A 25,342-nucleotide genomic window follows, 5' to 3' on the forward strand; every position below is an offset into this window, starting at 1 on the left:
CCTCCTCCATGTTTTATCTACAAGGGTTTGAAATGACAGGATCACTTTCACAGTGTGTCCTCTTTTGTTTTTTTCGAGTGGTAGACAGATGAGCTTTTCATCTGACTGCTGAATGAATCGCAGAGTGGTACTAACAATCCGACAGATAGATTTAGAAATGATCACACAGACCTCATGCAGTGCAAATACAGGAGGTGGAATACCTTCTCTCATGTGACAATATCTTTGTGTTTACCTGGCTTTTGTCTCCTGGTAGTGGCGAACTGGGACTTTTGAAGGGAGTGGGGGGCCGTCTTCCTGTAGAAGCTGTTACGATCTAGCGAGCCCACGTAAACAGGTTTGCGACCACGTTTAGACCCTATGCTCCCAGGGCTGGACTCATATCCCTTTTCCTCATCACTGTGTGAAAAAGAGTGCATCTCCCTGAGCACCAGCTTCTGGTTCTGCTGCTCTACCCATTCCTCGCAGTGGGTCTTTTTAGGGTATTCCTCATATTGCGAATCTGCAGATATTGAGCGTAAATCTCTATATCGGTATCGGGCCTTGTGTTGGGAACTTTCCCCTTCTCCTCTGGATTCGAGGCGACGTTCGTTCTCGCGGTCGTAGCGGTCCCCATCTCTCGGCTCATAGTGCTCCCTTGCTTTGTAGTTGTCCCTCCTTCTCTGGTCATAGTGCTCATGTCTGCTGTCGTCCTCTGTATCCTTGTACCTGTAATAGTGGTCCCTCTCCTTATAACCACCACGTTCATCGGGTTCAGAGTCATACTTGACCCTTCCTCTACTAGCGTCCGTTTCTTCACCTCGTCGATTATAGACATCCCGGTCTCTGCTGCGATCATATCGCTCCTCAGCACGCCGGTCATAGTAAGGGTCCGTACTTTTTCGCTCATCATAGTAGCGGTCGTCTTCTCTACGTTGATAATAATCCTTTTCTCTGTAGCGATTACTGTCTTTGCTGTCATAATATTCCCTGTCACGGTCATAATAGTGATCACTGTCCCTGTAATTGTCTCTGCGGTCATAGGTTTCTTTTCGATCCTGGTAGTCTTCATACTCACGGTTGTAACGGTCGTGTTCTCTTTCATCATGATTTCTGTGTTTCCTGCTTTCATAAGATTGCTCCTCCTGGTCGCTGTAGCGTTCAGTGTATTTCCTGTCATAATGATCCCTGTACCTGTATTTGTCCTTGTGATCATACTCCTCCAAGTCTCTGGAACTCCTGTAGTCATAACGTTCAGAGTTACGATCATTTTCTCTGACCCAATTATCCTTTCTTATTCTTTCCTCCTCCAATTTGCCATATCCTTCTTGAGTCCTGAAGTCACTATGGTCCTTTTCTTGTGGCACTCTCCTGTTGTCCTGGTGGCCGTGATCCTCTGGACCCTGGTAAAAACAATGTTTGCCTTTCCATTCAGATACCCTCACATCGATGTGACCGTCCTGTGAGCCCGGATGGAAGTAAACATCTTGGCCTTGAGGCCCACTGTCTTTTAAAGCTGTCTTGTGCTGGTCATTGTACTGCCAGCCAGGTTGTTGGCCGACATTGTCGTGTCTAACTTGGGCCTGGTCAACCCACTGTACTGGCCATGGAGCTGGCACATGCCCTGCAGGTGGCATTGGCCCACTTACAGGCACCATCATACCTCCATGGGGTGGCGCTGGCCAGCCTGGAGCTGGAAGTGGGTCACCAGGACTTGGTACCATAACTGGTCCCTGTGGATGGCCAGGATGAACTACTCCATAAGCAGGATATCCAACCTGTTGCTGTTGAAGCTGCAGTTGGTGTAGTTGCTGAATCTGTTGCAAATGGGCAATCCTCTCCCTCTCTCTGGCCCAGCCTGCATCCCCCAGATCATCCACGCTCTTCCCTCTCCGTACCGGGGCACCAGCTGCATAGTTCCAATCCGCCGCACCAAACATGACTTGGTTTCCATAAGCCAGCGGGCTCTTCATGGCTCCTGCTGTTTAAATCAGCCTGCCCGGTGCTGATACAGTTTCTTGTTCAACGTGGCGCACTCCCTCCAAAGTCCTGCATTCCATAACAAAGTGCTGAGGGAGACTCCACCTGTCAGGCATAATGTCTCAAACTCTCCCACTTGTTTTCTCTGTCTCCTCTCCTCTGTCTCAGCAGTACTGCCCAGCCCAAGCACCTCCCAGCTCTCAGTACAACCAAATCGTAACCTCCCCACAGCCAATCTCAGCAAATGGGAGCAGGAGAGGGGGGGTAGGGTTATTGAAGGAGGGGCCTCCTTGGGTTAATGATTCAGTGGAGTCACATGAGTGGAGGATTAGACAAATGTCTCCTCCCATTGTTTGGATTGGCCAGTGCTTCTGTTAGCAGGAAAACAGTCTGGAGATTTTTTCTTTGATGGAGGCATGGGACAAACATCACTTCACTTTGGCACCAAATGTTTTTTTTCATGACCATGAACAATCCTCCATCCTTCCTTGTATCCTGTTGGCTTTGTTTTTGCTCTTTCCTTTTCACTACTACGACTACTACATTCATGCTGGCTGCAGTCACATAGGGACCTCCCATAGACCATAGACCTCATTCCTGTTTGTGCATACAACCAGCTCAAACTTTCAACACTGGTCAAAAGGACAAAAATGTTTGTGGGTACACTGAAACTGATCAAGAAACAAATTTGACTTTGCCCTTAATTGCAGGGAGGAGCAGTTTGTTGAAGGAGTGTGAAGTAAAAACAGAAGTGAAAGAGAAAGGTCTAGGAATAGTTATTATATTTAGAGATTTACAGTGAGTAAATGAGTGTGAAGAGGTAAATATTATTGAGAGAACACAACCCGATTAAGCCAGAGCAGCGACTGGAAAAGGAGCTGCTGCAGTGTACAATGAGCTATTGTTGAGGACTGTACCCACTCTCAGAGGAGACACGATCTTTTAGTGTGAGAAAAAACTCAGGCCTATTCATAAAGCTAAAGTATAATATATCCCTCCCCCTTAACCTTCCATGAAAGAGGCAGCTTTAAAAGGACTCGCACACACTCAAATGCACGTGATACAAAACAGACACACACATGTGGGATAGTTTCGAATTTCCTTCAATTAAAAGACACTTACATTTTATTAAAAGCTGATATGAATTTGTTCCCTGGAGCCAAACGTTTTTTAATAAGTAAAAATTTGAGGGAAATCCATTTCATGGTTTAATTAAACTTGTGTTAAGTTAATCCAGCTCAGACAAAACTTATCACAAGCAAGGTAATAAAACATAAAGGGTGTTTACACCAGGCAAATTAGAACTTGTTGGTAAGTAAAACTAGAAGCTGTATTTGGGATATATACCACATTTTCAATAAAAAATTATATTTAACTAGCTTCTGAATATCTGAATTTGTTGTTACTGTTTAACACTGTAAAGACGCACACTTCACAATGCATAAGCCAAAACCGGTATTGAACACTGAGTTTCACAAGCTGTGGCTGAGCATAGAAATCTAAGTTTGACAGCGTTCTCTTCTTACGTAAGACTGTTTAATTATCAGTGTTCGACGTCTCAGCTTTCAGGAGCAGAACATAACCGAAACTGTGTGATTGCATATACCTATGTCAACTGGAGGAATGTAAAAAGCAACATTAGTCTCTGTTAGTTTATGTAAATGACATTGGCTTCATCGACAACATGCACATCTAGAAGAAGCGCTGCGATTTCCAGGAATAAGGTCGTACATCAAACTGCGTGCCGCCGAGCAGACTCCCAGTTCACGAGGCTGAAACCTGAAAGCTGAAAGGGATCCTGAAAACAGTGTTAAACAGATCGGGCGGTGGTGTCGTGGAAGCGGAGGGAGGCGTTTTAATAGTGGGTTTAAAGAATTACACGAGGCTGAAGGTCGAAGAGCTTAAACGAGAAAAGAGGAAACACAAAAGAGATGGAGGAGAGAAACCTGCTCCGGTGTGTGAGAAAACCCTTCAGAGGTGTTAACAGCCACCACCATGCAGGTTTCAAACTTAAACTGAGGCGTCATCATGTTATATGACCCTGTTGATGTCAGCCTTGATATGATGTTCTTGTGTGCATATGTAACAACTATACACACACACAAAACAGGTCTCCATGCATAACAACCCATGCCGGCTATAATCAAGCATAAAGCAAATAATTCAAACCATTAAGATCCAATTCATCCTCTACATATTAAGATATTACAGAAGATATCGCGAACACCATAAAGAAAAACCTTTGAACGAGTCAGACTGAGTGTGAACAGTATGAGATTGCTTCTTGGCATCTGCACAGTGAAGTCCAGTCAATGCGAGCCCAGTGTTGAAGGTACTCCCTGCCTTGTAACAATAAGCTGCCATTGTCTCTCAAACATCGCACTCAGGAGTACGCCCTGCATATTCACGGAAAAAACATTCCCTCCTAGGTGAGCGAGCGTGTGTGTGTGTGCATGGACGTTGTTTTGCAATAAAGCTCCTGAGACTAAAGCTGATAAGTGCACGTCTTTGTGTGAGATCTGTGTTAAAGGGAAAATAAATGGACATGTAGTATCATCCTGATGGATCCTGTTAAGCTTTTGTGTCCGACTAATGTGTTGATAATTACCATTTCAAACCTATTGTAATAGGTGCATTCTTGGCTTTTTACCTTCCTTCCTTCCTTTCTTTCTTCCTTCCTTCCATTTTAGTCATTTCCACATCTAACAGTGTGGCAAATACCATAAGAAAAACCTAAAGACAAAATACTGGAATTTATTCCTGTGAAAGGAGGGTGTGAGAATTCCTCGACTGTGATGAATGAATGGAAACTATGTTTTTCTCTTGTGACCCTTTGAGGCACCTGTAGCCAATGTAACCTGTTCTTGTCCTCAGGCTGAATTCTTTCAGTGACAGACATGGAGATCAGGGATCCGCCCACTGACCAGCGTCAGAGAGTGAAGGATAAAATCAAATCTAACAGGATATGAGTCATTTGAATGCAATGATAGTAATCAGATTAACTTAGAGGGATGATCAAAGAGTAAGGAAAACAATAGTCTAATAATCTAAAATTACAATGAGAAAAACATCTGTAATTTAAATAAAACATCCAATTACTTTTTCCTCAAGAGGCGTCACACTCGTGTAGAAGCAGAAACATTAACATCACAAAGCAGCCTGGTTGTTTCTGTGAGTGGCTGTGATTAGACTGAAAGCTCCCACATGAAAGAGGACATTAGTATGTGTGGGTGGGTGCGTTCGACAGAGCAACAGTGAGCTCTGCTGTCAGCATCTAAAATTAATAAATAAAGTAGGTGTGTGTGATATGAATAAAGAAACCATTTCAGGAACGGTTCAAGGCTGAAATAACCCTACACGAGTGTCCTTTTTTTTATGCAACCAGCGAATTCAATACAAAAAGAATCTGGCCTATGCTGGTGTTGATGTTTCCGCAGAAGAATTTATATGTTATACCCTGCCTCCTGCGTGCTCTACCCAGACGCCAGTCCACCTCTGAACGCTGCAGAGATCTTCCTGTTGTTGTGAACATGTCTGACCTGCAGAAGCTCCTGCTCCTTTCTTCATATGTAAAAGACAAAGTCTGGAGAATGTTCACACTTAGTTGTCCTGACACTTTTCTAGAGTTCACGTCTGCTTGAATTGGTGCAAGTTAACCTAATATTACCCCAAAATAATTATTCTAATTGATTTGACACATCAGACCATCATACACAGTGTCATTAACGTGATAAACAGTGGGAACAGATCTGATAATTAAATATAATCATATCACCCAAGCCAGAAATCAGAGGTGTTCAGGGAAAATTCAATAATCATAAAAGTCATAAAAAAGGATAAATATTTTACAAGTTCATGTATCCACCTAGCTTCTCTAATGAGGAAGTTAAAACTATATGTTGGTTATCAATGCCCTTGAGCAAGGCACTGAGATGCAGCTGAAGCAATGATCAAAAAGAACAAGTATTCTCAGTCAAACAGCACAACGTGTTATAAATGACCTGACAAACACCATCTTGAGTTGGAGCCTACCTGTCGCTCTGCTGGACGTGGCCACCCGAGCCAGTCCAAACAGTGTGGAGAGGTGGACCACGGGCCAAGCGACGGCTTGCCACAACCACACTGTGGGTCTCGCTCTACAGTGGGACATAATCTGTCTGTCACCACTGCAGCAAAAAACCCACAACCCACCCACAGTATCTCCAGTCTCCTAACTGCTTTTGGAAAAGAACAGATGATGGAGTAAGGTGCAAAAAGACGGAGGTCTGAGGAAAGAGAAGGAGGGAGGACATTTGGATAGAGATAGACGAATAGAGAGAGTGGAAAAAAGAGACAGAGGCCCGTGTGCATTGCTCGACCTCTCGCTATGTGGAGGAATGCACTTCGTACCTATGTGAGAAAGTGTTGGGCTGCCTAGGATGCAGGAGATGGCAAAAACAAATCCGAGCTAATTAGCTTTGGCTGATTGTGAAGTTTTAAATATGCTTTTGTGTGTTAGGAACATTTTATTAAGTTTGTAATTATTGGATTAGTCAAATATATTGATCACAAGGAGAGAGATTGATGAAAGAATCTCTGAAGCACAACTGCAACTGAATCTTCACGTTGTTCAACAGCAACCGACTGATTCTGCAACTAACTATTTCTATGTTGAAGAGAAAATAGGCAAATTCCTCAGTGCACACACACATATGCCTCCTTATTATAACCCTGGACCCAAATACACAGTCCTCCTTCCGCTGTGGACGGTAAATAAGGACGTCTTTTCTCCGTCGTTCACAGTGGATGCTAAATAAACAGTTTGTGCGTTTGTGTGACAGAGGAATCAAAGCAAGTCAAAGAGGAAGTCTGGTAAGCACGAGGTCTCATTTTTAGATTCCTGCCATATTATATTTTGTCTTGTGAACGAACCTGCAGGCAACAGAAGCTCAGACGTAAACGATGACATCAACTGAAACAAATTCAACTTGTGTTCCACATGTGTGTTTAATGTTTAGCATTGTTAAACTCTACATTTGATCCATTTTGTGATTCAAATGTCGCCTGAGTATCGTACACAAAGGGTTAAGCAGCCTGAAAGTTACCTCAATGGGGCACCTTGCTTGAGTATTATCCCCTTCTCTCTCCTTTAATTTCCTGTCATCTTATGACCGTGCACTTTCTAATAAAGGCATGACATTTCCCAGAAACATGTCTTACACTCTCAGTCCGAGCTCCAGCACTCTTACCTTGTAGCTGCAGCTGCTCCAGGGCCAGCGTCTCCAGCGTGTAGTTGCAGAACTCCAGATTCTCCAAGGCTTGCATGCGAGCCGTCTCGTCCTCCTCCTCCTCCAACATGGTCCGGAGTTCCTCTGCCGTGTGCGCGTACGCGTCCATGTCGTGTTCCACCTCTTGTAGCCGTAGCAGCAGCTGGTATCGCTCCTCCTCTTCCGTCTGTATCTGACTCTCCAGCTCCATCTCTCTCTCCAGCTCCTTCTCGGCTTCCAGCTGGCTCTGGATTTCACGTTCTTGGGCGGCTGCGAGGTCTCCGAACTCAGCCTGTCCCTCCGTTATTTGATCGAGAAGCGTTACAGGCTGTTCGTCGGGGCTGTAGAAGATGGGGCTGTTTGCTGGAGGAGCAGTATTTTGTCTCGGGCAACGTGGGGGTGGACGTGGAGCAGGGCGGGCTGGTTTGTATGGTGCTCGGGCTGCGGGACGAAGGACTCTCGGACGAGGAGGAGGAGGGCGGAGGGTCCTGCGTCTCTCCAGCACGGAAGAAGCTTTAGACTGCAAGAGGTCGGACAAGGGGGAATGTGAGGATCCACGGATAATGTCCCTTTCATTGCTATACTCCAGTATAGAAAAGTGTCTTGAGATGTGGGACTGTTGGTTCAGGTCACCTGCAGATGAGGCACCAGAACTCATGTAGGAATCACTTAATGAAGACGTCAAGCTTTTCTCAAATTCAAAAAGCTGCTGGGAGAGCTTGGCCTCCAGATTAGTGGCTGAGGTCGCCAGGGCATCCAAGGTGATGGATGTCGGCATTAACCCGTTGGAGCCACGCACGGTCTGCTGGGAATGTGTCCGTGCCTCGGCACTGCTCATCATCATATCAGCATCACTGACGCTGCCATGGCGAGTTAACTTCTTCTGTCTGTGGCCTTCAACAAGGTTAATCAAAGTTTGGCCGAGTGTGGCACTTCTGTTACTGGCGCTGCCGACATCCGCTGGTGGCCTCTGGTAGAATCTGCTGTCTTTAGACCAACCGTGCTGAGTGCTAGGCAGAGTGAGACTATGTGAGCGTTTGGGCTGTGACAGTCGATTGTTACCATTAGTATAGCTGGAGCGATTTGTGCCTTGGTGCCGGCGGCTGCGTGCGGGCAGGCTCAGCCGAGGTGGGAGTCTGGGCCTTGCTGGAGGACTGGATTTGGGTCTCTCTGGCCCTCTTTGCAACAGAGCGACAGGTCTACGTGTCTCAGAGTCAGGTCTGCCTCCCCCTTCTCTCTGCACTCTTCTGTGAGTTTGAGCCCCAGCACTTTTGTTTTCATTTTGCCACCTCTGCTGCTCGGTTTTCTCGAAGTAATCCAGGTCCCACACGGTATGATCCTCGTACGTCCTCCATTCAGGATCATTCTCCGACCCATTGGGACACAAATGATCGGAGCTGTATTCAGACGTACAGCAGCTCTCCTTGTCTTCTTCTGGTTCAACTATGTTGGTTTCCTCCACAGTTTTCTCTCCGTCTTCCTCTAGTTTGATGAAACGATGAGGAAAAATACCACGTTGCCCTCTCAGCTCCCCCTCCAGCCAACCGTCTTCCAAAGTGCTTATAACACGAATGCGATCTCCCACATCAAAGTCCAACTCCCCCGGCTCCATGGCCCGGAACTCATACACTGCCACTCCGTAGATCCCCTCCTCCTCCTCCTCTTCCTCCTCTTCTTCTTCTCCTTCGACTACATCCTCCCTCTGCTCTTCTTCCTCACTCAGAAAAACCTCCCTTTCTTCCTCAGCACCCTCCTCAGCACCATCTCCTGCATCATAGGGATCCTCGTAGCTGAATTGTTGAGGGTCATCGTTCAAATACTGGCAGTCTGCAGGCTCCTGTGGAGATCGAAGGGGGCCGAGGAGCTCCACAAACCCTTCTGGGAAGATTCCCCTGCGACCCTCCAGCTCCCCCTGGAACCATCCCGGCTCGGGCAGGCCTGTGATGATGATCAGATCGCCCTCTCGGAAGTCCAGCTCCTCTTTCAGCTGTGCGTGGAGGCTCATGAGGGCCCGGGCCTGGCCGAGGGCGTAAGGTGGGAGCTCTGAAGCCTGGGCCTGAGCTGAGCGTTCAGACAGCTGCCTGGAGCGTCCGGACAGGTTCAGGTCCTTCACGCACGACGTGGGGAAGAGACCACGGACGCCCCAGACGTTACAGCCACGTTGCCATGTTTCCCCGAGGTCCGTGGGCCCTCCTACTTCTCCAACTACCACATCACCTACAAAGACATAGGATAAAGAATGCAATTAAATATGTGTACTACTACAGGAGTCACATCCAATAAAACTTTAAGATATATCTAGGAGTTTGTGCTTCTGTGGGAGCCTGCAAGGTGAGGTTTGCATTGATCCTAAAAACTGATTTATTTCATTTTAATCTGACATTGTGTCACATTAAAACCGCTTATGTTTCAAAGTGCCTTTATTAATGCTTTTTTTCCAACAACTTCACTCGAGTCTGTACGGCTGCTAATTTATCTGGAGAATCAGGGATTACGGGAATTTGGTCCTGGTCAGCCAGTAAGTCACAGAGGTCACATTCCAGAGACCTGCGGCTCCACCTCCCATTGTGTCAGAGCCCAAACCTGGAACTCTGCCAGTAGTTCCATGGAAAATGATACAGGAAATGAACATTACTACTCTCACACAGACGGTACGACTCGTTCCCTTGTTTCCTATGAAGCCAGGAAACGTTGCTTATTCATGTCCAACTGGAATGTTGTTGTTTGGAAATTTGTCCAGGTAGAAATAATAAATACAACAATAAATTAAAAGTGCACTGAAAGAATTGTTGATTTATTATTTGACACAGTCGACCCGTTGTGAACTTATCGTGTTCCAATATATTCAGCAGTGATTCTTCTATACAAATGTGGCTTTTCACAATAGTATAACTACAGCTATGATCATCACAACTACTTCTTCATCTGATGACACCACAATACATCAATAAAAGGTTTTATCAACGTAAAGGATTGCTGCAGACATCAGTGCTGTACAGCTGAACGTTTTGTTGGATGAAAAACCAGAAGAAAAAAACAACCAATGTGAAATATGATAAAGAAACTAAACAGGCAGTCTGCTGCAGGGCAGTCTAAGATTGGTATATGGGGACATCTAGTGGGGACATTGGGAAACTAATTACGTGAGTTTATTTTGCCCTCAATGTGTCTTTCACAAAATCATTGGAGAAGTAAAGAATTAATCAGATTCAGATTCTGATTTGGATTCAGAATCTGAATTAATGTATTAAAAAAATAGCCTTGAGCAAACCCCTGTATTAGATTTTATTCCTGTGTCATGCCACCAGACTTTAGAGCAGTAATGTCACAGTATTGATTCTTAGATGAAACCTTCTTTGAGTTAAAATAAAGTTCTATGATCATGTAAATAACATGCACATATTGTCCGTATGCTACCGTTTGCCTTGTCTCCATTAACTTTAGTTTTATCTTGTCTTTTGTCTCTTATATTGTCAAATCACTACTTGTATAGTATAATATACAGTACTGGCTTTAACTCAAGTATAGTAGGTTGCTCACAGTTTGTGGCAGTGGAGACAAGGTAACAGTCAATGTGACTGTCAGGCCAATTGACTGTTTATAAAGATGGACGACATGACAGCTCCAAAAAATGAAGCCAACATTTTGCAGTAAAGAGCATAAATCCCACCTCCTCCATGTTAATGGATGTGGACCAAACTAAAAATCAAAGTTCACATTAAATACTTTAATCACAAATCTCATATCCGGGATATTTTGGCAGGATGAAGTGAAGTCTTTTCGTCCATCTTTATTTACAGTCTTTGGTCACACAACAGGGTCCGACACAAAACAACTACACTACAACACACAATAAAGAATTTACCTGAGTGCAAGGACATCAACAAGTAGTGTTAAGCTGAGTGAGAGAACATGCTTCATTAGAGTTACTGTTAGAGCTACTTACAAAACAGTGTTTGGCAAGAGTTAGATAAGAGATGTACGAATAGGACTGAGCTGTATTTTCAATCATTATTTTTAAAGTCAGCCGTGTCTGTATGAGCTTGTGCAGCATGTCCATACCTCTCTTCAGTGACAGTTTGCTCGGCTCGGCTGAGCTGAAATCATTGATGCACACATAGAGTCTTTCTCCAGGCTTGGTGCTGGGAATAGTAACCTCCTCCACAAAGGTGCTGGGAAACTGACCTGCGGACGGGACAGAAAGAGGAAAAACACAGTTGATCACAACGAAGAACGCCTCTTCTTCTGTGTCCTGGAGAAAAGAATCACTCCATCAATTGTTAGTCTTCAGAACGTCTGTTACTCTATGTATCTCCTGCATCTATGTCAACATCTTGCACCGTAACAAAGGCTATTTCATCTTGCCAGATAAGTCAAATTATAAGTGTGTCGATATAATCTCAGTTTTCCAGGAGCGGAGGAAACAAGCCAACACTCACTTCCCCTCTGCACTTCCTTTCAGAGAGATTCCCCTTTACCATCTTAAGTGGCGCTCGGCTGAAAAACTGAAGAGGATTTCTAGAGGCTGATCCTTTGAGTGCAGAGGAAGCAAGGGAACAATGATACACAAACACACACACACACACATAATCTATCAGCCAAGCATAACTGCTGGTTTATCTCTTCTTCAGCACCTGTCTCTCTCTCACTTGAAAAAACTCTCAACCATATGTACTGTAGGCTTTATTTTACAGTGATAATGAAACCTGACACATTACCTGTGACACCATCTTTGTTACCAAGCAACCAGAACTCGTCAACGACATTCAGCACCTCGATGACATCTCCGGGGAAGAGTGGCAGCTCCTCAGAGACACTGGGAAGGAACTCGAACACGGCACGCACCACCGACCCTGCTTCCATTACTCATAACCTGCAGACAGAAAAAAAAAGTTTTTCTTATAATGAGGAACAAATGTTGAAAATGCAAAACTTTAATAAGAACGTTTCAGAATGAATTTCTTTCCCATGAGGCAACATGTCTCAGTCTATAATAAGAAACAGTGGTGCTATTCAAACTCGTCACCAGACCAACAGATGCCTCACACAGAGAGCAACCATTACAAAATGAAAGGGGAAGTGAGAGCGTGAGAAACCTGCGACAGAGAAGAGGGACAAAAGAAGGAGAATCGCAAAGAGGGAGCTGTACTTAAGAAGGCTGAAGGACATTCCTCAGCAGCACTTTATCCTTCTCCTGTTTCTGTGATTTCTTATGTGGAAACAAGTTTCAGGGATGGGCAGTCTGGTCGTAGTTTACATCATGCAGTAGTTTTGCAGCTCCAAAATACCAATACCAACATCAAAAATTCCTCCGATACTGACGAAAATGCTGGTTTAAGCAAACAAGTACGCTAATCTATACCCATCCGATACCAGGTCTATTGTTGTCATTGTGGTGCCTTTAATTATTTGTGTTTCTTTTTCAATTATGACTATCAAACTAGATCAAACTAGAAAAGAAGTTGTATGACATTCATTCTCTGTATGCATTGGTTTTTCAAAAGCTTTAAACTGAGCCAGGCGACACAACAATGATATCAATCATCACTTCCACACAGGGATAGAAGCATACAGCTGTAGAAGCAGACGGCTGTTAACAACTCATATGGAATCGGTAATTGGTATCGGTCAGTAAGCAAAGACACCAAAATGGAACATCTGTGCAAGAGGGAAACTAATGTTTGAACACCCAATGAGTTGAATAACTACATCAAAACTGTTGCTTTCTCCTCACCAAACTAGCAAACATCTAGTTTCCAAGAAAACTGTGTTTGCATGTCTGACTCTGGAAGAGTTTGCATTAATAAATAAAAACAATATAATCCAAATACTTTATAATGGGTGAGGAGAAGCCTTAGGTCTGAATATATATATATATATATATATATATATATTTATGTTCAATACTAACTCACAACACATAAGAAAGCTTTTTAAAATGTCTGCTGTTTGCTGACTCCTTCAGCTCTCTGCAAAATGAACAAAGACACACACACACACAGAAAATGTATTAAATTTAGTAATTCAGCAGCCCTCGTGTGTCGTTATCTGAGGACATAACTAACCCCAGGTGTGGATGGACACTCTGAAAGAGGCGGGAAATGAGAGAAGAGGGCTGCAGTTTACCACAATCAATGGGGCCTCTGTGTGGGCTCATGGAGCCGAGGGGGGCAGAGGAACAGATCTCGAGCCCAGTAAAGAGTCACAATCTCTGGGAAGAGACACAGCTCAGGGTCTCCTGGATGTGGAGGTGGAGGTAGACAGAGGGGACAGATGAGCAGCATTAAGAGAGGAAACAAAGAGTGTGGGCGTATGTGTAATTGCTTCCTTCTCAATGATGGTTAAGCAGTACACTGTTTAGCTCAACCTTTAAGATGGCTCTCACTGTTCAGTGTGTGGCAGGTTGTGTTAAAGCCACATCGGAATGTCAGCCAAGGCTTCAACTGATGCAAGCCAAAGGGAGGCGTCCAATGGGAGCGCTGGAAATTACAGCAAGCGATGAGCACAAACAGGGAGTCTGTCCATTTGGAAAAGACACAAAGTTGGCCGTTGTTTATTTTCATTTTAGAGTTGACTTCAGTGATGTCAGACACATTACATCTTGTACACTGAGCATTTGTACAAATATTCAAAGTGAATTTACCAGAAATTCACACCACCCAGATAATTATTGCAAAAAGCACTTTATAAACCACAAGTGAAACCATGTTTCCTTTGACCTGGATTTGCATTTTAAAAATATCACATGAATTGTTTATTATAGATATGAAAGCAGAGAGTCTCTTCTCTATTTATCCTGCTTCCAAATAATCTACAATACATGAATACAATAAATGAATATGCCATTTTGAAAATTCAAGTGTAAAGCAGTGATGTTTAAACACTGGTTCTTTTATGGGATAAAGGTACGCGCATTAAACCATGATTTAAGTGACTTTTATTGGATGGTGTTACAATATTTCTTAAAATAATATCTATAATCTGCACCACAACTGTCCTGTGTAATCAGAAACTAACCGTATAATCACATCCTCTGCATCTGATTTCCAGAGGATGAATATAGGGATAGAATTTCCCTTCCTGCCTTCCTCCCTCACCGCCACAGCTGAGATTAAACCAACACCCAGGAAGCTGGGATTCTTTCTACCTGACAACAGTCAGGACCTTTAGAGAATCATTGACTTGCTGCAGCCTTCTTCAAGATAATCCTGAGATCTTCCTCCAGCCAGACAAGCTCCTTAGTGTTATTTATGGGTGTGTCAGTGTGTCAGAGGCCCCCGTGCTCGGCCTCAACTCGATCTCGCATCTCTTGACTTCGTGGCAGCAATGATCAGGTTTCCAGTGAGTCTGTGGTTTAATGTAGTTTAGAAAGGATCGACACAGTAAATGTGCCGGAGTAAAATCTTCAAGTGTAGAGTCAGACGTGTGATGTCATGAACACACAGAGGAAGATGTTACGAGCCACAAATGAAATGCAACAAATGTACAAAACATTTTACACACCTCCGCACATTCATTCCCACTGTCCAGAAATAAAGCCCAACTATGAAAAAAATCCACCTTGCACAAATGAATTCCTTTGGAGCTAGAATCTGTGCAGCAGCGACTAGGGGATGGAGCCAGGACATCGAGGTCTCACCGATACACACACTCGACCAATGACGTTTCATCCCAATAACAAATTAAAACCAGAAGTACCATTAAAGAAACACTTGCACATACAGCAGTGGGAAACCATCTTTGAGAAAAAGTGATTGATGTGTTTGGTCCATGTCCCATCAACTAACAAGGGGCAGGCTGAGTTTATGACCTACACTGCAGCCAGCCACCAGGCAACTTGGTTTCAATTGTAGGGAGCTGGCATGTTGTCATCCCTAAAGCAAGTGGATGATTAACATGGTTCTCCAGTTATTAGTTTCTATATTACTGTAACATCAGCTCCAGTTAAAATATGTCTGTGGGCCACTATCACATTTCCACTGAAGAGATTCAAATTGGTGGCTTAAAGATTAATTACAGATTTGGGATAAGATGAGACGAATGTGGACATATTCTCAGATCATGTCAGAAAAGGAACACGTTTCTCATTGTTGGGATTTCTGTGAAAAAAGGACTTTCTCTCAACTTTTCTGTTGCAAAATGTGCATCATAGGTTTCATGTTTCAATTCTGACTCATCACAGCTCCAGCTGGAGAATACTTTGTTTGGAGGAAATAGGGGAAAATAGAAAGAGAGGGAAAAACATGGTCACGTCAAGAGAAGCCGGCAGGAAACATTTCAAATAAGATGCGACCAGAAAACTGTCATCAAACCTTGATAATGAAACGAGAAACTGTCTCCGCAGAGGATTAAGCAAGTGGAGGAGTGTTTAAATGTTTGTCAAGTCTTGGAAAAGTACAAAGTACATTTTATAGACGGAAAGATCCTCAGGCGTCTCCTCTGTTATGATTTATGAGTTCCTGATAAGCAGTGGGACTCTGATCGAGACTGATTGCACTCAAACAAGTTCCTGATTAATAAAAGTTACTTTAATCACTGAGTGAGTACTAAGTATATTTAATCATATAAAAATACTCATGACAACAACAGTGGTTACTGGTGTTTTTAGGGAGAGAGGGTGAATGAGACACAGTGACTGAGACTAGTGTGTTCCACTTGGCAAAGTCCTGGAGAAAGTAACAGGATTACGACAGACAGCTAAATCAACAGCTGACACACGCACACACACACACACACACACACACACACACACACACACACACACACACACACACACACATACACACACAGAGTATATCTACACACACATCTCGCAGCTGACAGTGGGACAAAGCAACAACTGTGACCTGAGACGTTGCTCTGGGACCATCATCACCCTTTACTAAACTATCCGTGCATGTGGATCCGTGTGTGTGACTTTCCACAGACATTTTAAAAGAAGTTTCCTTGTTGTCTAACACGACATAGTACGAAATTCAGGAGCCTTTAACGTCAGTGTCGATTTGCTGTAAACAAAAAGCTTCCCTTGGCAGAATGTATTCATAATGTCAGGCTGCTCTAACCAGGGAGCCTCCCCTCATCTGAATGTTCTGGAAACTCTCCTGGTTTTTTTGTCTGACGTGGACAATCTCCGGCTAAATTCTTCGTATGTGAAAGACAAACTCCCCACAATGTCCAGAAAATTGGGTCCAGACATTTCAGATTGTGTAACAATAGTTCAAAGGAATATTATAAATCTACATGGCAATTTGATCAGAAAACCGACAATTGGAACCCAGACTCTTTAGCTTTATTGCCTCCACACATTCCTGTGTAACTAACTGTTGCAGCTCCGACTCAACCCTTCCTGCCTGTACAGGTGCAGTAGGTAAACGTCGAACCAGTGCTGTTGTGGATGCAGACTGGAGGAAGTGGGATCTGCTGACTGTCTGTATCTGTTATTCGGCAGAGTCACTTGATGCCAACAATGAAGCTGCTGCCTCATTATCTGTCTGCCTGCCAGGACCGCGCTCGCACAGAAACCATGTGCCATTCAACCTATTCATTTATCCTGAAACGGCAGACGGGCACACACAGACCCACACAGACTGGTAGAAGCCTCTGGAGTGAGCTGGATGACAGCTGGCATCTTTTGATACTGGTTGTTTACTGTGCTGCAGCGGAGCCCTGCCGGCCAGAATGCTGAATCCACTGAAAAGCGCTCATCTCCAAACAACATCACCCAAAAGCAGGTGGAGGGACATCGAACGGCTCTATGGGACATCTGTCTTTTTTCCTTTTGACCCTCTCCTGTTTCAACACATGTGACAAGGAGGTGGGGGGGGGGGAGGCAAATGAGGAGGCTCCGACAGTTGTCAACACAAGTCATGTGGGTTTTTTAACCATGTGTTTATGGAGTCACAGACCCATCCCCCCTGTGGTATGAACTGGGTGACACTTTATGCAGTGCGACAGTAAATAATTTGTCAGACAGTGCACACACAGAAACCATATGAGATGATTTAGGTTCAGGCTGGATGGGAGGTCGAATCCACTGAACTTTGAATTATACATTATTCCCCTCAATATATATCTGGTCTACAAAATAGTTTGATATTAATCTGATGATGTTGTTTGAGGATGTTGTGAAGCAGCATGGGATCATGGGAGTTGTTTTATTCCCCAAATAATTAAAAAGCTGCCAAAGTGAAACATTCTGTTTACTTGAACAAATCTGTGGATTTCTCTGGGTTTAAACATAGTCATCAAAATATATAAACTAGGTCTCGTCCTTTTTTGTAATTTTAATGAAGAATTGTTACATATTATATCTTTTAACGGTTAATTGTTAACTAAACAAACTGTCACTCGACTTACGTCACCCTAACTCTAGAGCACATATACCAGGAAATGTTCTGGATTGAAACGCAGCCCTGGTTTATTGGGGGTTGAGGTCTCATCCTTGATCAACTGTCCCTTCCAAGCATCAATCCCCCAAGATAAAGACACATTCTGGTGCCATGTTACGATCTAATGTCATTGCTCTGAACAACAAGTCAAAGGCAGGACAGTGAGGAGATCAGTCTGGCTTCGAAGTGCATTTCAACCAGATGAGGCAGCGCTGTGTGGCGTCAGGCAGCTGGATGAAAAGAACACATCTGGCCAGCTGAGACAAAACGCCTAAAGATGCAGAACTCTGTTGAAATATTTGGCGAAGCCGTCTCTTCCACACAAACATGTGAAGACAGAGAGAAATGGTTGCAGAAGCATGCAGGCTTAGTGTACTGTGCCCTGCATGTGCCCATTCTGCATTTCAATAGAAACGATTGAATTCTATTGAAACAAAGCCTATTTTGTCACAAGACCATCATCATTCTTGAGGGCTGACCCCTTAAAAAATTCAGATATCGAGAAACAGAAAGAAACAGAAAGTACAGCTCCTTCTATTTATAATACAGGATGTTGACTTCTGTGATTAGGAAGGAAGTATCTGTCTGTGATGGTACACTTTGCCGACAACAAGAATAAAACTCAGCATGAGACATGTATGGCTGTTCTACTGGCCCCATGTGAGACCTACGGCGCACTGGGAAGGGTGTGATAACTACACTGAGTCAGGGCAGGACAAGCCCATCTATTATCTCTGTTAAAACATCCAGTCCTCGGAATCTCTGCAGCCAGTCCTGTCTTGTTCATTCTGTCTCTCCCCTCCGGATGAAACCTTGGTTAAGACACAGCTAAATGTGTTCCTGTTGTTGATCGTGTAGTTTAAGAACTGTAGCTCTGCTTTTTTTACATGCTGTGAAATAGTAAAGAGTTGAGAAGAACATTAGAGCGAATATAAAAGTGTTCATCGTGTTTGGATGCATGTTGCAGGGGAAAACCCTCCTTAGTCTTTCCAGTGTTTCCAGCGTTTCCAGCATCTCTGCAGTGCAGCGAGCAAGGCAGAGACTCCTCCAGGGCGTGTGCTTCTTTCTCAAACACCTTTTTATCCTGACTTTCTTCCCATAACTCCATAACCCTCCCATCTCTGTCTCTCTGTTCCCCCTCCCAAACAAGCATGTGTCCAATATCACTGGCTTGTATGACACACACACATACAAGTAGAAACACCTTGGGTGGAACTGCTCTGTTTTTGAATAAACATTTCCACAGTGAGGAGTAGCTCAGACGTCTGAGCTCAGAGGGCCGAGGCTGCGTTGTCACAGATACACAGGTCTGTTTGGACGGCGCAGGGTTTTTCCCTGAGAGGACCCCAGAGGTGCCCGAGGATATGCCGCACCCCTAAAGCCCGACCGATCCCTAATAGTTTGCACATGAGCTGTTACATAACCGATCTCTGCGTTGGAATCGCACCACGACGTGCCCGCAGAGAGACTAAATATGTGTTGGAAAAATCCGCCCAGTCACAGAAATTCTTAATCCTCTTCCCAAACTTTTGGGCAATTCAGGGTGAACTTAGGACACGAAGAAGAGACAACCAATGTGGCAAAGCTTAACTTCTTTAATGAGTTCTCGTAATCGCAATTGATGGTGAAGCTCATGTGTTTGTGAATCAGCTCTTATTAATCTGGAATAATCTATACAGGGGAGTGTTATCGACGTCCATAGGAATTCAGCCAAACTGCCCAAACGACTGCTAGGTCAGTCACATACAGAGATTGCTCTCACATTCAGTAATAAGAGTGCATGATTAAATAAAGCTTAATATAGCCCCTTGAATGTAATATTAGTGTTGAGGGAGTAGGGGGGGGGGGTCCGGCACTATTTCATGACTTGATGAGCATTTTGTTGGAAAGAATCTGACTCCTACATGTTCATCACACACACAAACTGTTCAATGACCACACCTTGCACACACTGCTAACACACGATGGACACGAAATTGTGTGAGAACAAATATCTCAGGATTAAAAAAAGAGGAGCCATTCATGTAGAAGCTGCTGATGAAGGTGTCAACTAGGAAAAACCACAACATTTGAGTCAGCGGCTTCTTCTCAAACCATCTTGGATGTGCTGTACGTTTACTGCTGCTGCGTTCTCCATACAGGGAAGATAAAGTTTGTCTCCGTCCACTTGTCTGATCCAGTCGTTAGAGCCTCGACTATTAAGTCTCTTAGAAAGAACTTAAAATACTATTGCACTTTTTTTTTTACAATTATTTATGCCTCTGCTCATGAGAATCTCACCTTACCCCCTTTTTTTTTTTACATCTAGCTCAAATCAAATTAACTCTCCTGCCCCTTGAGCCAAGCTTATGAACACGGCACCTCCGGCAAAGAATGTAAAGAATGTTTTCATTTTTTTTAAACATCTGAGCCACGTCTTTTCTCTTTCTCTGCAGGCACATTACATAATAAGATGATTTTCTCCCATTCATCATAAAGTAATTTTTATATTACCATTATATTATGGATCACACTTTGTTCTGGAGCTGTAGTTTGCCTGTGGCTGGATTAACTGCAATAGTGCAACATGTAATACATGCAAACTGACACTAAACTCTCAGGTTTCCTTGTCGCCAAGTGCTGATACAGAAGCCTGTTGCCAGCGTTGAATTATTCAGCAAGTGGGATGTTTATGTGCGTCCAAAATCCTGACGAGGCACTAACCACTAAAGCAGAACAACAGGAGAGAAAAGGACACCGCGACTTGACTAATGCTCTGATGGTAATTAAACGAGCGGTTCTCTGACTGGACAGTTCGCCTGGGGTGACTGCGATGAGGGGGAACACACTCTGAGATCACAGGTCTTGCAAGCAGAGTAAAACTAGAAAAAAACTTTTTACGGTGTGAAAGCACAGTAGCCTATAACATGCATCAGCAGACACAACTGATGATAGTGGAATGAAAACACTGATACCCCCCGTCTGCACTGTGTGGAGGACCTGCATTTAGGTTTCTCTGCAGGAAGTGAAGCAAGAGGGATTTAGGTACACACATACATGGAGGATGAAGATGAACACGTGCGTGATTGGGGGATTCAAACAGCAGCAAATCGAAGTTGTGTCTCTGTTTTTTATTTCACAAAGTATCGGCTGATATATCAGTATCTGAAATCTGTCACTCCGGAGTAATGGTATCGGCATCAAGCCTGAAATGTCCATATTGGTCGGACTCTATTAAGAGAATAGAACCGAATCAGAACACCGCACGTGTGTGTGTGACCAGAATATTCCCTCAGCTCAATGTGTGTGTGTCTGTCAACTGTGGCTGCTGCTGTCAGTTGTCACTCACTCATACACACACACACACACACACACACACACACACACACACACACACACACACACACACACACACACACACACACACACACACACACACACACACACACACACACACACACACACACTTCTGTTCAGTGCCATCACCAATTCACCTCACGTGACTGGTCAGTTCCCCTCATAGTTGTGTTAGTGTGTGTGTGTGTTCCGGTTCTTATATCTTTGTGAGGACAATTTTAAGCATAGACCCTACAGAGTGAGGACATTTTGACCAGCCCTCACTTTATCAATGTTATGGTTAGAATAAAGTTTAGGTTAGGGTTAGGCACATAGTTAGGATGGTTAAGGTTAGTTGCTAGAGGATGTATGAGTGAAGATATAAGCGAAAACATATGTGTGTGTCTGTGTATGTGTGTGTGTGTGTGTGTGTGTGTGTGTAATAACATGCTATAACGTATAAATCAGTGTATTCCTCTCATGTCACTGTCATGTGTGTGTAATCCACATGGTTTTACACACTTTCTGCTCTTTCACATTGAAATCAAACCACCACACGTTCACTTCCAGTCGCTTTTCTTACCTGTTCAGTGGTTTTCACCTCCTGCTAAGAAAAAAAACGTCGGTTTTAATCCAGTCGGGCGAGAAAAATGCAGCTCCTGCAGCCTGAGGAAGATGATGGTGAAGATGATGAAGATGATGATGTGGTGGTGGTGGCGGAGCTGCTTTTTTTTTTTTGCTCCACACAACTTTTCCAGCAGCCTCACTTCCTCGGCTCCGGACCGGCGCTCACAGTCATGGTCCCCCCGGGAAGGAAGCGCTTGAGTCCGGCGTGAGGAAGAGGAAGAGGAGGCGGAGGAAGGTGAAGAAAAGTGCGGACGGAGAAAAGAAAGTAGGGCGACACGGTGGAGCTTCGGTGGGATCAGCTGTCATCTCCTCAGACATCAGCTCGCGGCTCCTCTCTCCATGCCTGCACAAAACTAACACCCACTTTTTTCCACTGCGAGCGAAGGCTGCCCCCGCTGCCGCCTGACTGCAAATACATCTTTTAAATTCAAGTTCAGATGAACAACAGAGGTGTGATCACAGTAAAATGTATTATAACTAGGTATTTGATATAATACATACACAAAAACATAATTAAAGAAAAATTAAATGGACAACCAAGACTGATATCCAAGAAAATGCAAAGTATATGATATAAAGCGTACACAAAAACATATAGAAAGTAAAGAATTTAATACATATGTGGTCAATTTGAAATAAAGTGATGATAAAATATTGTAAAAAGGACTGATTGCTGTGATATTGCAAAGTATATGACATAAAGCATACACAAAAACAAAGAGAAAATTTAAAAAATAAGTGGAATTCAAATGCATGCAGTCTAAACTTATATAGGGTTTTTTAAAGTTTGCATTACGTCACATATTATTGCAAAATCAGCATGGTTGAAGCAAGTTGTAAATAAGTTTTTCAGGCTTACGCAATAAAGAGAAATTAAGTCAAATTAGACACAAAGAAGAAGTACAAACACACATTCGATCAATCTGAAACTGAATGACTCACAGAGAGATTGTGTGTTTTTTGTACCTTTTACAATATTTTATAGTGTTATCTCGTTAAAATAAAACACAGCTGAGTCTGACTAATTTCCTTCTACATCAATATTAAGTCAAATTAAAGTTAAAAATGTAGTTAAACTAAATGAAATATCTGAGTTAAATCAATCTAGAAATTTAGTTAAATTAAATTAAATATTTTAGTTAAATTAAAGTTAAAATTGAGTTAAATCAAATTCAAAAATTGAGTTAAATTAACTCAAATATTTGAGTCTTTTCCCTTTCATTCTTTTTTCAGAAATTTATATATAAAATGGCAAGAAAGCTTTTGCTGAATCTCCACTCTTCTTTTAGGTCTCTTTGGAATTCATTATATATTTAATACAGTTAGAAGTGTGAGCGTGTCCAGAGTAAAAGTATAGTAAATAACAGTAGCTATTGTGAGTTACTCTAAAAAGTGGATTTGAGTAATATTTGAAGTAATGTAAAGTTTTGAGTGAATCTCACTTAATTTTCTGCTGTAGTGGTGCCAATCCACATTTGTGTACTTTATCAATTTAATAAAAAAGCTTGTTCCATTAATCCACATTTCTAATTGGAGTCAAAGCGCCTCATTTAAATTAACCATTTTGCGTCTGACGTCATAACCTCAACTTCTGTTGCCTCGGGCGGTTTCTTCGCCCGATCGCCGCCATCTTTCTTCTCCTCCAGCAGGTAAGTCAAGTTCCCGATTTTTTTTCTTGTCAAATGACATCTCATGTAAGGTATTAAATTGTCCCCTGAATATGTTGTAACATATCAAGCTAACTCTTTGAACCAAGGATTTATTTCACCCAGAGTCTGTGAATTTGGAAGACGTGTGTTTTATTGACGGGTTAACATCTAGCTAGCGCTAGCCTTAGCTAGCCGTTTGCCAAGTTCTCCGACACCCTAGCGAAACACTCCCGTTAAAAAACGTTCCCGGTGTGTTTCTTCATGGAGCCTGAACCCCTCAGTTTAACATTAAAGTGTATCTGCATCTCTGAAAATGTCACCCGGCTCAGCGGCTTTACTTCTGCCTGAAGTTTAATGCTCCGGCACATCTGTGATGGCCCCCGGGTTTCGCGCTCATGTCCCCGCTGAAACGGTCAGGCGGAGGGGGGTTCGGGCAAGGGTTAGGGTTAGTGGGAGAGGAGCGCGGGCGGAGAGGAGGTCGGGGGAGAGGGGCTGGGTGCCTCGGCTGGTCGCCCATTCTTGTGGCGGCCCTCGTATTTCACGTCGGGATAGTATGGAGACGAGTCTCGCTGTGTCAAAGCACCACAGGTAACTCGTTACGCTAAGCGTACTCAGCTCAGTATTTATGTGCCAGGGCGACATGACATCCTTTGTATTAATGTTGGGATGTATGGAGATGAAGGCAATAAGTTCTCACTGTGTGAGAGGACCACAGATAACCCGCTCGTTGACCGTGTTACCAGCTCAGTAATTTCCACTAGTCACTGCTGTGCCCATTGAGTCCATAAACAGAATAAAATAAAATAAATAAAATGTGAATATTAATGTGGATAGTAGTTAAGAAGTAAACCATTTCTGCTCTCTCCTCGTCGCTGTTGCTTCTCTGCAACCACCATGAGCTGGAGTCCCCTGACTGATCTGCTGGATAAAATCCAAAACTACTCCACGTTTTTGGGCAAGATCTGGCTCATCATCTTCGTTGTTGGCCGCATTCTGCTGACGACTGTAGGAGGAAAGTCCGTCTACGAGGATGAGCTGAGCAGGTTCGTCTGCAACACAGATCAACGGGGCTGCCAGACCGTCTGCTACAACAGCTTCGGTCCGCTCTCGCACATCCGCTTCTGGATCTACCAAATCTTCCTGTTGGCCACACCTTCACTCATGTACCTGGGCTACGCGGTCAACAAGATTGTTCGAGCAGGGGAGCGGGCTGGTAATGGATTATCACGGAGGAAACCCCAGAAGGATTTAAAGGCGCGGCATGATGGACGCAAATGTATAAAAGAAGATGGGCTAATGCGTGCTTACGTGTTTCAGCTCTTGGCCCGCTCTTTGCTGGAGGGGCCTTCATGTGCGGTCAGTACTTCCTCTATGGATTTTCAGTACCTGAGTCCTTCATGTGCTCTGACTTTCCCTGCCCTCACATTGTGGAGTGCTTTGTGTCTCGCCCCACTGAGAAAACAATCTTTCTCCTGACCATGTATGTTGTCTGTCTGGCTCTCAATGTGTGGGAGATGTTTCATTTGGGCATCGGCACCATCCGTGATAGTGTACGCACCCGCCCGGTGCAGCTCCCTGATGGTTCCCTGTTGATCTGAAGGACAAGCTGTGTCTTTTTGTTTTTCCTAAAATCAGTTTTTTTTTTTTTACTCCTCAGATCAACACATATTTATATATCTTTTATGTTGTCATTGGTTAAATTGACAGTTTTTCTTGTTTTCTCTTTAACATATTGTTCAATGGATGTTGCTTTTAGACACGTGATGTTTGTTCCATGAAGTTTTTCTCAACCTTTCTTTAATCTGGCGTCTGGCCTGTATTTGTATGAAAGCTTCCTTGTTATTATGCCTATTAGAGGCTTGTCTGATTTATGTTTTTTATGCATTTTGCATATAGTTGACCAATTTTATCCATTTTAGCTGATATGTTAATCTTATTTTCAGGTCCTAAATGACAAAAGTATGAACGGGTGCACAAGAGATTACATGTTTGGTAACCTTATGGTCAGCCGCTCTGTTATTGCCAGTTGTGTTGCACTGAATCCAGTTTTTCTGCTGTGTCTGCACTAAGGACAGCTTCCTCATATGTGATCTTCTATGTGCGGAACAATAGCAGGAAACGAAGCCAGTTGGATGCTTTAACCCTTGTGAAAGCAACT

At 43.5% G+C, this 25,342-nt stretch overlaps 2 protein-coding genes across 3 annotated transcripts in view; one reads left to right on the plus strand and one right to left on the minus strand.

Annotated features, from left to right (window-relative positions):
• The window catches only part of dnmbp (dynamin binding protein), a 37,576-nt gene extending 15,745 nt beyond the window's left edge, over positions 1–21,831 (minus strand). The window contains exons 1-4 of one of the 2 annotated variants that reach the window (XM_061094549.1): positions 21,492–21,831; positions 11,924–12,078; positions 11,268–11,390; positions 7,188–9,422 (exon numbers count right to left, since the gene is read on the minus strand). In XM_061094549.1, coding sequence (XP_060950532.1) covers positions 7,188–9,422; positions 11,268–11,390; positions 11,924–12,068 — 2,503 coding nt within the window. In that variant the 5' untranslated portion in view covers positions 12,069–12,078; positions 21,492–21,831. Of the gene's footprint in view, positions 1–235; positions 2,123–7,187; positions 9,423–11,267; positions 11,391–11,923; positions 12,079–21,491 lie in introns of those variants that run through there. The other variant, XM_061094550.1, reaches the window with a different exon arrangement.
• A 2,247-nt stretch (positions 21,832–24,078) lies between these two features.
• LOC133028216 (gap junction gamma-2 protein-like) lies at positions 24,079–24,782 on the plus strand. The gene is given in 2 exon segments (XM_061095410.1): positions 24,079–24,523; positions 24,526–24,782. Coding segments are annotated over 2 exon segments (702 nt in total).
• Positions 24,783–25,342: the final 560 nt, after the last annotated feature.

The sequence above is a fragment of the Limanda limanda genome, chromosome 21 (genome assembly GCF_963576545.1).
Source record: "Limanda limanda chromosome 21, fLimLim1.1, whole genome shotgun sequence".
NCBI classification, from domain to species: domain Eukaryota; kingdom Metazoa; phylum Chordata; class Actinopteri; order Pleuronectiformes; family Pleuronectidae; genus Limanda; species Limanda limanda.